The sequence below is a fragment of the Seriola aureovittata genome, chromosome 4 (assembly GCF_021018895.1).
Source record: "Seriola aureovittata isolate HTS-2021-v1 ecotype China chromosome 4, ASM2101889v1, whole genome shotgun sequence".
NCBI lineage: Eukaryota > Metazoa > Chordata > Actinopteri > Carangiformes > Carangidae > Seriola > Seriola aureovittata.
Window position 1 is genome coordinate 22,910,612 of NC_079367.1, and position 13,425 is coordinate 22,924,036.

The following is a 13,425-nucleotide window of genomic DNA, read 5'->3' on the forward strand; positions in this document are numbered from 1 at the left end:
AACACTGTAAAACATTCTCTCAAACCATAAACCATTCGGTGGTTGGATGTACAGTAACCTTTTTGAGTCAAATCACTGTGATTTTATCCCCGGTGCACTAATGTTTTTGCCAATTTTTGATTGTATTTTCATACATTTTTTATTTTATTTTGGAAGGTAACAGAGTACAAAGAGTAATATCTGACTTCCATAACGTTGTTAGTCACATGAGAGACAGATTAAAAAATGATAAGTCAAAACTGTTGCACCAGAGGCTGAAATATCCTAACTGCTCAGTTGGATCCTACACTTTCCATAATGCATACTGACAGGATCTTTTTAACTAATCTCAAACTGAAAGTTTCACTCCAAGTTCTAATAATTTATTTGACATTACCTCCATAAAGTAAGTAGGCTATTACTCAAGCATATTGTTCTCAATGGATCAAAACTGAATGAGGTAAAAGATGAGCCTTTCAAACGTCCACATATGGTGAAAACGATATTTATTAAAAGTAAATATTTAGTAAATATAAGTCTAATTACTGTAGCTGATTTACAGGACTGAGGTGTTTTGATGAGTATTTTTGCAGTGTATCAGGTGGTTGTGTGCAGGTTGTGTGAAGGGCAGCTCTTGAGGGCTGAAATTTCGTGCACAAGCTTTTGTCAGTATGTCACATGTTTTACAAAGTCTAAAATAATAAGAGATTAAAAGAGAATTCAAAACAGAACCAGACGTATTCAATGGACTAAAACGTTATCCTAAAAAGTCTACATTTTCTAGCCTGTAGTTCTTGTTCTAGTTCTAAGTTTGAGATTAATAATTAATTGGAAAAACTATTTTGTATCCTCAGGTGCTGCAATTCTTTAGTGAGTGGGTCATGAACTCTGTCATTGTCAGTCTCTAACATGCTTCCAGCTGAAGTGGTGAACAGACTGGGAAATTATCATTCTTATCGCACTGTAAATCAGACAAAGACAAACAATAATATCCTTTTACAGTCACATTTGCTTCTTTCTTGAGTTACTGGCACTGAGCTTCTCCGCCTGCTGATGATCCACATCTGGGCCTTGGTATGCCTGCCATCTCTGGCACTTTGCTTTGGCAGCCTGTTCACGTTCCCCAGGTCTTGTCTTGACATAGTTGTCATAGCTGTGATCTGCAGCAGGAAGCCTTGTCTTATTTGCAGTTTAATGCAACGCAGCTCTATATATGAGTTAGTTTCATTTAGTGTTGATACTGAGGAGATGTAAGTTTTCATTTCAACCACTAGAATGAAGCTGAAATGGACACAAAAGCCCCAACATGTTTATTTTAATTTAATGTAATGATTAGCAAGTGGCATTACAACTTAGTACACACAAATATGAAAACTGTGAATCTGCAAAAAAAAAAAAGAAATAATAACTTGAAAGGAAAATCATGTGATAGACACATAAAACACACTCATTTTGAACAGCCAAATTAAACACCTCTTCAGTCCAGATTGATATATGTCAACAGCTATATCATGGATAGCCATGAACTTCTGTACAGGTATTCGTGGCTCAGAAAGGATGAATTCTAATGAATTTGGTGATCCTCTGACTTTTCTGTTGTGCCACCATGAGGTTAAAATTTGTGCGTTTGAGTAAAATTTGGATGGATTGTAATGAACTTTAGTACACTCATTCTTTAGTACTTTACTTCTTGACTAAATACCTGCTAAACTTATGACATTCTCATCAGCGTCAGCTTTACTTTGTGTTTAGTGCTAATAAGCAACAGTTATTTATTTAGCAGTATGTTAACATGCTTAACTAACAGCTAAACTAACTACTGTGGTAAACATTATACCTGCTAAAGATAAGCATGTTGGCTACTTGTTATCTTTGTGAGCATGTTAGCATGCAGACATTGACATTTAGCTCAAAGCACTACTGTGCTTACTGCTGATGCACAGCCTCACACACTCTCAGTCTTGTTAATACCCAAATTGTCCCAAACAAATCTTAAAAAGCTGTAGCAGCAAAACATATGTAATATGTATTTTAATATAATATATATTTTTTATATTAAAGTGAGCTTATGAACACGGTAAATGACCCCTGCCAGTGTGAAACTTGTATGATCTGCCAACTCCATAACAAAAAGAGGATGGTGTCGAAAGTCTATCAAACTTAACTGAAGCTCTGAGACAGGGTTTGGCACTTGGCCAGTGTAAAGTGACTACCTTGCTCTCTTTTATTTGCTCCCAGGTGCTGATTCTGCCCTCTATCCCCTGCGGAAGCAAAGTCTGTGTCTTTGTTGCAGTGACACAAACAGGGCAGTTGTTTTTTTTTGTTTTTTCTTTCCATCGGGGCCAGGGGCCGACAGGCTGCCAGGTTGGCTTGTGAGAACATCCAGCTGCGTTTGAGCTGAACTGTTCTCACTCCCACCGGCCTTGGACGGTTCACCTCCACAGCTCAGATAGACCAGGCAGAGAAAAGGCTGCTATTCATTAAGTGCAGCCAATTATTCAAGTTGGTGTTTCCCAAATGTTTTTCACTGTAGGAGCCGACACAGGGGACTGACACATTGTTTCTCTCTACCTTTATTCCTCTTGTCAGCTCTTTCTCTTTTTCCTCCACCCTTTCCCCAATGCTTTTCTCTCAGTCACACACGACTGCACATTTTTGTTTCCCTTAGCTGACTGAGTAAACAAGATCATAACATGTTTTCTGCCACTTGCTCCATAGTCCCACTTGGTCTGTATCAAAGTGTACACAGCCTACAGTTTGGTTGTAAGGGACAATTCGGATCGCGTTGTACTACTTTACTTTTATGATTAGTTGAATTTCTATGTAACCACACGTGAAATGCAAACACAGATATCCAACAAGGACATCAGGAATGTCACTCACCCTGACCAAAGATTGGGAAACATTAAAAGTTTGCATACATACCTTGTTGACCAGTGAGATACAGTGGTCAAACAGTGGATTTACTGATGTTGTGCAGCTGTAAAGACAACTTGTAAAAACAAAAGAAAAAAAGCTGAGGAACCTACGACCCTCTTTGCTGAGAAAGAGTGAAAAGCAAAGTATTTTATGAATGAGAGAAGTCAGTCAGAACCCCCCCCCCCCCAGCCACAGGTCAAACTGAGTCCAAGGACCGATCTGTGGCTGTGGCGTCACTACGTCACTGCTGGTGAGATGAATAAACAGATGAATGAATGAATGAATCCCCCTATGATATAAAATCAAGGACAATTTGAACAAGTATGATTCTTTCTGCAACACTCCTGTCCCATCAAGGAGCCCAGGAGTAGCATAAACAGGAAGTTCAAAGCCAATGAACAAGCAAATGCTGAGACATGCCCCTTTCATGTTTAGTCTCCACGCCTATCTCTCACTTTCACTTATTCTCACCCACAATCATACATGCAGTTTTTACTCACGGCTTGGCTTGAATTTCCAAGATGGTGATTTGTTGTTTTTTTTTTTGCATTATGATTTTGCTTTTGTTTATCAGTCATGTCAAATGGGAACTGCTTGTTCTACATGGCATGAATACAAAGTATATGTTTGACCATTTGGCTATTCCCTAATTGTCCAAGTACAATTTTTGTTTCTTTCGGCACTAATAAAATGTGAATCAATACCCAGTCATTTAATGCCCTCAAATATAATTAAGCATCCCATTAGTTGATGATTTGTAAAGCCTCTAAATCACATTTACCCTGCTCCTAACTGGCAGCTCTCCTATATACAGTGGCAAATAAAAACATGAGGAAACATGATTTTGGTTTCAGTTCAGCATCAAATCCTCTCATGAAGATATCATCTTAACCTATGTGTAATATGCCTCAGTAAATCTCGGTGCTTCACAGCTTTTCAGACTTGAAAGCATTCCTCAGGTCATGGCTGCGGTTCATCTTGCTCCTGCACAGCTCGGGCCGATGAAGTCAGCCATTCCTCACAGCCTGTTTGTGAGGGCTGAAAACCCATTTCACCTTGTTCTTTTTACAGTGCCAACCATCGCTGCTCCCTCCACTACCACCCATCCCTCTCCCCCTCTCCTCTCCCCCCCCCACCTCTGTGTCCTTTCTCCTCCCCTTTCCATCTCCCAACAAGTACACATTCTGCCCGCTCTTACGCATATTCTGAATGGTTTAGTCACTGCTAGCTGAACACTCCTACAGGCCCCCAGGGAAACACACAAGGAGGGGGGGTGATAGTTGTGATGACAAGCTTGCCTTTTAGCAGAATAGGCCTATGGGGACATAAGTGTGGCTCTGCGAGCGGCTGTCCAATCCTCTCTGCTCCTACAGGAACCAGCCTCACTGCCACTGTTTTGCCATGAGCTCAGTGACAGTTAGGGCAACACAGACAACTATTTTCCACCCGGCAGGTGAGTCTTTTGCTTTTTCTTTTTTCCTTTGAATCTGACACATGGATCTGGAGAAACAAGTGCAGGGACAAACGACAACTCAATTCCTCTCCTCATTACTCCGAGTTGAGTTGAGAACATTATATTATATTTTGTTCCTACGTGAGACGACTTGTTCATGACCTTTCTGCTGACAATTCTCCAACACGGGATGCCTTTTTCACTCTCTTAAATAAGTTGTACTTTTGCCTTGCCAGTTAACACTCCCAGTTCATTTTCACTCTGTGACTTCTTCCCTCCATTTAAATCTGCTCTGCATTCATCTGAGAATAATGAGACCTTCTTTGCATAGTGTTTTTTAAAAGAGGGGTTTCTTGGAAGGAACCCTAATCTCCTGTACACTGGTTTCACATTCACCATGTAAGGACAGGTTTTACAGGAGGCTCTATACAGCGTTAATTTACTTATTATGTAATGTCGCTGTATGGAACTGCAAATACATGGAATTCCATACAGCCAGATCATTGTGCCAGATTTATAACAAGTATCCTCCGAGTGGGATTTTGTCCTTGTCCTACCGAGGTTGCTTTATCTGCCTGTGTCCTGAAGGCAAAAGAGTGTGTTTGCGTATACGCGTGTTTGTGTGGGTGTTGCTTTGTGTCAAGTATCTCAAGGCCACGGTTAAGGTGCTGCCAAGTGCAGCTTTCTCACAGTAACAGCAGAGACCCACGTGTACAAAATTACCAAACATTTACTTACTGTAGGTTTGTTTTATTTAACGGACTGTGAAATAACTGATTGTTTTCTAGAATAATCTCTCGGCTTCCATCTGTACAATCAAGGGTTTAGCTGTTACAACATGCGGGGAAAAACATGCTGATTTCACTCTGCAGGTCTCATGTAGGTTATCTTTGTTTTGGAAGTTGCCTGGTTCAGTTGCGCTGTTATCTCACCTGCAAACGTCTTCTTAGGAAAGTCTTTGTGGTTGAAGATAATCCGTCTGTCTTTCTGTCACATCAGTGGAATTGTTTGTTTTTCCATGTGAACTTCGGATGTCTCAGACCTGTCGAAGGTGTGTTTTAGAGAAGGGCTTAATGAAGGGGTGAGTGGGATGTTAACCACAGTCGACCAGGGACATCTTCTGTCCTGATGAATGGTGTAGTGTGTAGTAAATCACCTAGTGGGGAAGAGCAGTCGGATTCCTCTGTGCAGTGATGTCACTGTGATCGTGTGTGAAACAGATCCAGACTTGAACAGCCCAGCCTGAGCCAGATGTTGAATTTCACAGCGAAGTCTTGGCTGGATGGCACGTACTCAGAGCTGTTCTGAGCTGGATTTAGAAGCTTTACATTAAACTCCGGTAGCATGCTGACACTTAGCAACCCACAGGATGCAAAAACATACGGAAGCACTCTGAGGAGTACGTATGATTTTTCTTGTTTTACCTTTACTGTGGTGAAATGATCTTCATCTCTCTGTTTTTCAGATGTGTTACATTCCATTCACATATTTTCACTTCTGTTTTTGTTTCAGGTTATCTGCTGTGCGGTTTGACTGAGCATCTTGGATAAAAAATGGCCATCCGATACATCAAGCACAAATACCTGTGGATTTATGTTTTGAATTATGAGAAACTGTAGAATAAAACAAAAATGGAGATTCCATCTGTGGTGAATTTGGAGGGACATCCGTTTCGGACAGTTTTAGGATCACAGAAGTTTTCGACACAGGAGTCGTCTTCAGATAACGTCTCACCAGACCTCAGAAGGGGTGATTGTCTCCCTGAAGCCCTAAGCTGCTCGCTGCTGGAGCCGGATCAGGACAAAACCAAGCTGAAGAAGAGTTCTGTCTGTGTCGGTCATATCAGCACTGAATTTCCTGAGGCTGTGTGCTTTGAGGAGCCCGGACAAGTGTCAATCGCTCCCGAGGGAGCATCCCCTGGCCCGAATCCACTGACCTCAGCTCAGCTTCAAGAAGCAGGTATTGTGTTCACATCACCTAGCTCAAATGAAGACTGCTGCGGTAACTTTCCACTTTCTGTTCCTATCATAGACGGTCAGTCAGACCAGGTGGTTTATAATCATGCTGGTCAGACGGTAGATTTGAACTGTGGGTGTGTGAAAACAGACTTCCAGAGTTTAGAGACAATCTCAAATGGCCATGTCAACAGACATCCAGAGGACTCGTGCTCCATCCACAATCTAGACTCTGTTCCTCCCCTCATCGGCCCCACATCTGTCCCTGATTCATGCCAGGGAGTCCTGGATCTCCCACGCATCGTGAAGCACAAACTGACCTCCATCACCTTCTCTGACCACACTTGTACCACCGGAGGTGACATCCATGCTTTTGCCAATGAGAGCTCTGATGATGGGGAGTCTTCACCGGAGGAGGAGGAAAAGGAGGACGATGATGGTCACGATGAGGGTGATGAGGATGACGAAAACGATGTGTTTCCAGAGCTGTCTCAGAGTAGAGAGCTCCTTGTCAATCACAGATGTAGGAGCAGTGGCAAAGACAAACAGAAGAGGAGAAGTAATCAAACAGCCAGCAACAATGGTTACGAAGCAGAGGGGGAAACCGGCAGCAAAGAGGTACGCGACTACTGATTTAAAATCATCCACAATTAATGAAAGGTGTTTCCACACTGTTGTATAATCACTTATTAACTAAAAAGAAATTAGACACAAGATTATTGCAGACAGAGACATAAAAGCACCTATCAAATACAAAAGCTTTAGAAATACATTAGAAAAATATTTTAGAACCACAAAAAGACAAGACAAAACATTTCATATATAATTAATATAACATAAATACAATATATCACATGTGAAATGTTCAAATACTATATTTGCATTTGTGATTTTACTACATGCCAAAGCCCATTTCCAATTTCCATCCAATTTTTGTCCCTTACTGAAAGCACATGTGGGATTGATCTTTTCACATCTGGTGTAATGTGAAATATCTCACGTTACACCAGTTTCCATTATGTAAGAAAACCATGTGTGTATATGTGAATTTAGCACATGTGAAATGGTGTTCCACATGCACCAAACATGTGAATTGTATTTCACATGTAATAAATTCACATGGACATTTAAAAAAAAAAAAAAGAATAAAATAGTAATAAAATAAAATAATAATAATAAAACATTTTAAAAAGTAAAATTGAAGGAGGGGTAGAATAAAGTTGCATTTAAGGAACAAATGACCCCAAATTCAGTTGAAGTGGGGTAAAAAACTTAACATACTGTCTGCATTTGTATAAAAATACAGAAAGCACATTTAGAGAAAATGGATTTGTAGTGACATTTTTTAACTTCAGTACTGTCTTTGGTTCAAAGACGGAAAAGACAAAATCGTAAGAGTTGATCTCTGCCAGCTACCTGCAGCTGACATCATTACACTGTGAGATAGCTGGTGTAAGTGTGTGGGAGTACACCGACTTCACATTCGTACTGGTGAAACACAGATCCAGAAGGAATGCAAACAGCTTCTGCTTTCTCTCCACTCCCTCAGCAGGCAGCGGTGTTTTGACAGAGCCCATCGCCGGCTGCATTAGCCTTCAATTACTGAACGTCTCTCTTCTCGTCAACAAGTCAAGGCACATTTGAGTCTCCTTTTCACATAACCTCTACCCTGACCTTGGTTTTAACCATCCTGTAACCTCTCATCCGTGTTCTTTATTGCCCATTTAAACTCTCTATTTGGACATTCATAAATATGTTTAGAATCTGTTCTACATGTTTCCCGTTACAGCTGCAGGGAGCAGATCCGATTGCACATAACTGTCATGCTTTTGTAAACAGTCTGCAGATAATAGTCCACATGTAAACAGGGTAGAGCAAATGGCTGGTGGAGATTAGCCCCCCTGTGTGTTGGTTGGGTTGGATGTTGGAGGTAATGCCAGCTTTATGTGCAGAATGACACTCGGCTCTGAATGGGTTGTTTTGGAGAAGAGTGGAAGAATGCAGGGAATCCAGGGAGCCTGTTGTAAATATTATCAAAGGACAGCGGGTCAGTGCTTCTTCACAGTATCGCGCCACAGGCTCTGTTATCATACGCTGGACTGCAGTGTGGGCATCACTGTAGGAAAGACTTCAATTTCAGGCAACATGCTGGGAAAGAACAGAAGTCCATTGATTTCAGAAGACGAAATGTGGAAACCTGGAAAGAGACAGAGGCTAAATAAGAGCAACTGTACCAATATTCATCATAAATGAGTTATTTTGATTGTAAGTAGGAGAATTAAGAAGACAGGATAAGGTAGATGAAGGCATAAAGACAAAATTCATGAAGTAGCGCACGGATGTAGTTGTTAACATTAACCATATGAGGGCACTGTATGCCTAGTGTTTCCACTCTGTGTCATCTCATGACTCCCCCCTGCCTGCATCATTTAGCTCAGCTGTGACTAAATGCCCCCAAAAATAAACATTTCTTCACCATATCTGTCCCACTCTGCAGATATGTCTGTGCCTGCGTTCGGTTGGTGTTTTTGCATCGCAGGATATTAAGAGTGTAATTTATTCCTCCAAGTAGCCAGGTAGCCGTTGCCCTTTCGCATGACCGGCTGCTACATTTGGATACCTCCATGGTGATCTCTGGGCACTCTCTGTGGGTGGCGCAGACTAGGCACCGAGCCCAGAGCTCACACACTTAACTCCTCATTTCCATGTCAAAGCCACTGTGTTGGGGTTCACAATGTGGCCAATTTGCGCTGATAAAGTTATAGTCAGCTCACATTTTGTTGTCCCATGAAGATAACATTAATGCATTTATCTAAAGGATTGACTCATACCAGCTCAGTTGCCATGGTATGAGGGCTCCACACAATTGCCGGGGCCGGATCGAGGGGAAAGGCACGAAGAGATGAATCAAGGGTAGTGTCTCACTTGAGCGTCAAGCCTCCTCTGGAATTTGTCTCATTCTAAGTAGAAGTGCCCACATTCCTAAACAGCACCTTGTGGGGATGTCACTGAAAAGAGACAGTGTGAATGTGTTCCAGATTTGGCTTCAGCATATGCAAGAATGGGGGCATCTGTTTCTTCCATTTGCGTTTGTCTGACGCCTGGGGTTAATTAGTCCAGCTCACAAGATGCTCAGCTTCTTCCATTTCCTCCTCTTATACGTTTTCAGTCTTTATGCCCAGAATATCAAGATTTTTTTTCCCACAATTATCTTATAGAGGCTTTCGCTCTTTATCTGAAGACTTTAAATAATCCTTTCAATCTCTTGCTCATAGACTTCTCAGCAGCATCGGTGCATGCCATCGCAGTGACTTACATCCAGATCTGTAAGTGAATACATATTCCTCCTATACTCGCTTCATAACAGTGCGGCCGGTCTCTAGCTTAACTTCAGTTGGAGGAATGTACACCCACTGAGGCGTAGTCATGAGGATTTGTTCAGAACCCGTGAAAAAAGAGTTTAATTTGCACACACTTCTCTTGTCTTTTAACTTGGTGTTTCACTAATTTCCGTTGATGTCAGGATGATAAAGAGGAGATCCAGTGACTTTCTTAAATGTCCCGGTCACAGGTCAGATTTTGAATTTTTAGCGTTACAGTATAACCACATAACCAACCATATCAACATCCTTTTGTCACATCTTGCGGTACTCTGTGAAACAAGCTCAAGTCATGTTCACACTCTTACCACAACTTTATGTCTCTGATTTACATAAATATGAATAAGCTATCTGTCCTCATTCTGTGATGACAGTCAGTTGAGCAGCTCTCTGGGGAATATAAGATGGAATCAGAAATTGCAAAATTAGGAATCAGTGTTAATTTCTTTGACCTGGTGTCGTATTTTAAATCTTACACCTTGAGGAAAGTTTTGATGTCTGTATTTGTTTTTGGGGCGGTTCTTACATCTTCTTGACATCAACATATCCAAATTATACAAGTATGTCAAGGCCTTTTAATACGTTTGGCAGACACAGAGGATTGAGCTGTCTAAACATGCTGATCCAGTGTCAAACATTTTACAGTCCCTGGTCACTGCCACGCTTCGGAGGCAGACAAGAGCAGAGAGGGGAAGCTTTATTTTTTCCTCTCAATGACCCCGGGTGACCCCCTCAGGCTTCAGAGGTCAGCAGGGGATTGGCCAGATTTAGGTCATTCCTCAGGGATTGAGGGGAAAAAGGCACTTTCTCCCAGTGCCAGTCAGCTGACCCTGGGTGGTCAGCAGGCTGAATGGACCGTCTGCTGTCTAGAACTTTAATTTCTCATAATTTGGAGAGAATGCAACATGATATCAGTTTGTTTGTGCCTTAATCATATAATTAAAATGTACTGCCTCATGGAGAATGCTTGGCAGTTTGTAGGAAACATACTGACATGTTCCAAATTATGGCATATTTACCCAGACATATGTAACCAAACTCATGAGACTGTTTGTGATTTCTTAATGTGAATGAATGGCTTTTCTTTCATACAGTCTCTGACTCCATGGATTGTAAAGTGATTACAAACACTCTCACAAGAGGTCACAAGGATGGCCTGTCCCCATTTGGAACCCGATTTCTATTTTCTTGCTCTGGATATTTTTAGTCAAACCACAATGAATCAATGAAAATACTAAAACAAGTGACATATTTGTTTCCAAATTAAAAAAAAAAAAAAAAAAATCAAAGCACAGGGACGACGCCCTGTCCAAGACATCGTGGGGGTTTCCCATCAGAACAGTTATTAACAAGTCCCTTCAATGAAATGATTGTGCATGTAGAGGCTTAATGTTATAAATGGAAAAATGACTTGATTCAGAAGTGGCCTTCAGTAATTAGGGCTCAGTCACACTTCTTAGTTTTAATTCCAGGAAATGAATTAATGGTTTTGTTGTTGTTTTGGGGTTTGTTTTGACCGTTTGTTTTGGTGCTGGCTCAGTGATTGTCACTTCTGGGATTTGAACTGTCTGTGTAGGTCGGAGTCAATCAACATTAAAGTAGCTGTCTGTTATGTCATCCGCAGGAGACATTTTGAAGCCTGGAATTTGGTGCATCACATGTTGTTTTCTCATTCGGTTGTTTTCATCCAAATAAATCCAAATTTCGACAATGCAGTGAAGCCTGGAGGGAATTCAGAGAGATCTTGGTGTTTTCTTGGATACAGCACCTTGGTGAATACAACTCAGAAAGGACATTTCAATCAAGATGACAGCTCTATAATGTCAAGGAGCTTCCTGGGAAATACATGTTGTTACGACTGTGTCAAAAACTTTGGATCAACCCACAAGAGAAATCCTCCAGAAAATTCACTACGCAATAGTTCCAGGATTTAATACTATGATTTTTGAACAGGGTCCACTATGATGCTGTTAAAGAGTGTGTAGCATGTGACCCTCTCCAGGACCACAGAACACACACACACACACACACACACACATACACTCACACACACACACACACACACACTGATATCTCTCCGCTTCAAAACAATGTTAATTTATGTTTTGGTGACTGAGGTGTATCCTGCTGATTTATGAGGCTGGACCTCCAGATCCTCAGACACAGCTCCTGTCTGTGTAAGGATGGTCTATTTATATACACTGTGTGTCTGGGGAGTAGTGAAAGCCAGTGCAGGGAATTCCATCATGGTCTGTATGGCATACATGTCTGGAGCCCTCCTCCTCCTCTGCTCTTTCACCCTGAGAAGCGGCTGAGGAGATCACATTTCCATGTGTGGCAGCAGCACAGTCCACTGCTGTAGCATCTGCAATTTACAAGATACTTTTTTGGGTTTCCCTGTAACTCTTGTTTGAGTTTAGGGCAGTGTAGTAAATTGACAGATGCTCTCACCTTACCTAAAAGCTCTCATGTGTCAAATAAGTCTGACACGGATGGCAGCCAGTTACTGGACAAACCAATGAAGCTGATTTCTTCCACTTTTACTTTTACTGCAGGTTTGAAAGTAAAAAAAAAAAATCCTTTTTTGTTTTGATGTAAGTTTAGCTGAAGCATATAATTAAGATGCCAAACAATTTTAATTAGTCGACAGCTCAGCTTGGAATTAACATCAAATTAATGCCTGAAAAAACTGTGTGTAGTACTGTGAGTGTGTGTAGCCTATGTTAAAATGTGTGTGTGAATAATCTATGCACGTAGTTGATTTGATTTAGTAAGGTAATAACAAAAAAAGCTGATATGCTTTGAACGGCAACATCAAAATACTTGAAGATCCAGATAAAATGTGACACAAATATATGGAAATGCCAAATTTGGGGGAAATAATAAAATAAATATCAAAATAAAATCCAAAACATTATGTTTGGGTTTATGCTAAAATAACAGGATTAAACAAGTCTGAATAATTGTGATCAAAACAAACAATGACATCTGGGATAAAACAAGAGCCAAAAGTGTATTAACATTTCAGTATCAGCCCTGGGTCTTACACAGAACTCTATCAACAGGGTGACTTGTCTTCTCTCATCTTGGTTCTTCCCTGATTACCCACAGGAGTCTCCTCAGGTCAAGTCTCCCTGGTCGGAATCAATGAGCCATCTGATGAGGAAACTGGACCAACTTAATCTTGACATAGAGGAGGCTCTGAGTGCGAGCTCGTCACCCTCCGACACACCCTGCACTACCCGCAAGAAACAGGTGAGACTGTGTTCACACAGCCTGGCACCAAGAATGAACTGTGTGTATTCTGTGTTTATAAAGCCGCAGAAGTTCAACCTCCAGCACCTAATGGTATGTGCGCTGTCACGGTTGGTACTGTACGCATTCCTGTGAAGCGTATGCTGCATACTTGGTCATGCTTTTTAAACTTCACTAAATCAATTTACTTTGCTCTGTCGAGAGAAAATCCCATTGGATTATTTGGACCTCTGAGCGACAGGTGTTCATCAGAATTTTATGTCCTGGATAGTTTTAAAAAAGTGTTGCGCATCAGGTCTAGATTCAAACAAGCTCTCTCAAATCAAGCAGTGGTAACCCATAAACCCAGTGCGGAAGATACAGCGTGTTGATCTTGTGTGAGTCTCTCACATGTCTGGGACTTGTGAGATATGGGGATATAGTGTGTCTGTGACACTATGGGCTTTGTCAGGCCATCTTATAGTATCCCACTGAGTCGAGTCTG

At 41.2% G+C, this 13,425-nt stretch overlaps 1 protein-coding gene across 2 annotated transcripts in view; it reads left to right on the plus strand.

Moving 5' to 3' along the window:
• The window catches only part of stard13b (StAR-related lipid transfer (START) domain containing 13b), a 68,635-nt gene that overhangs the window by 4,286 nt on the left and 50,924 nt on the right, over nt 1–13,425 (plus strand). The window contains exons 1-3 of one of the 2 annotated variants that reach the window (XM_056373945.1): nt 4,113–4,351; nt 5,864–6,924; nt 12,798–12,941. In XM_056373945.1, coding sequence (XP_056229920.1) covers nt 5,983–6,924; nt 12,798–12,941 — 1,086 coding nt within the window. In that variant the 5' untranslated portion in view covers nt 4,113–4,351; nt 5,864–5,982. Of the gene's footprint in view, nt 1–4,112; nt 4,352–5,863; nt 6,925–12,797; nt 12,942–13,425 lie in introns of those variants that run through there. The other variant, XM_056373944.1, reaches the window with a different exon arrangement.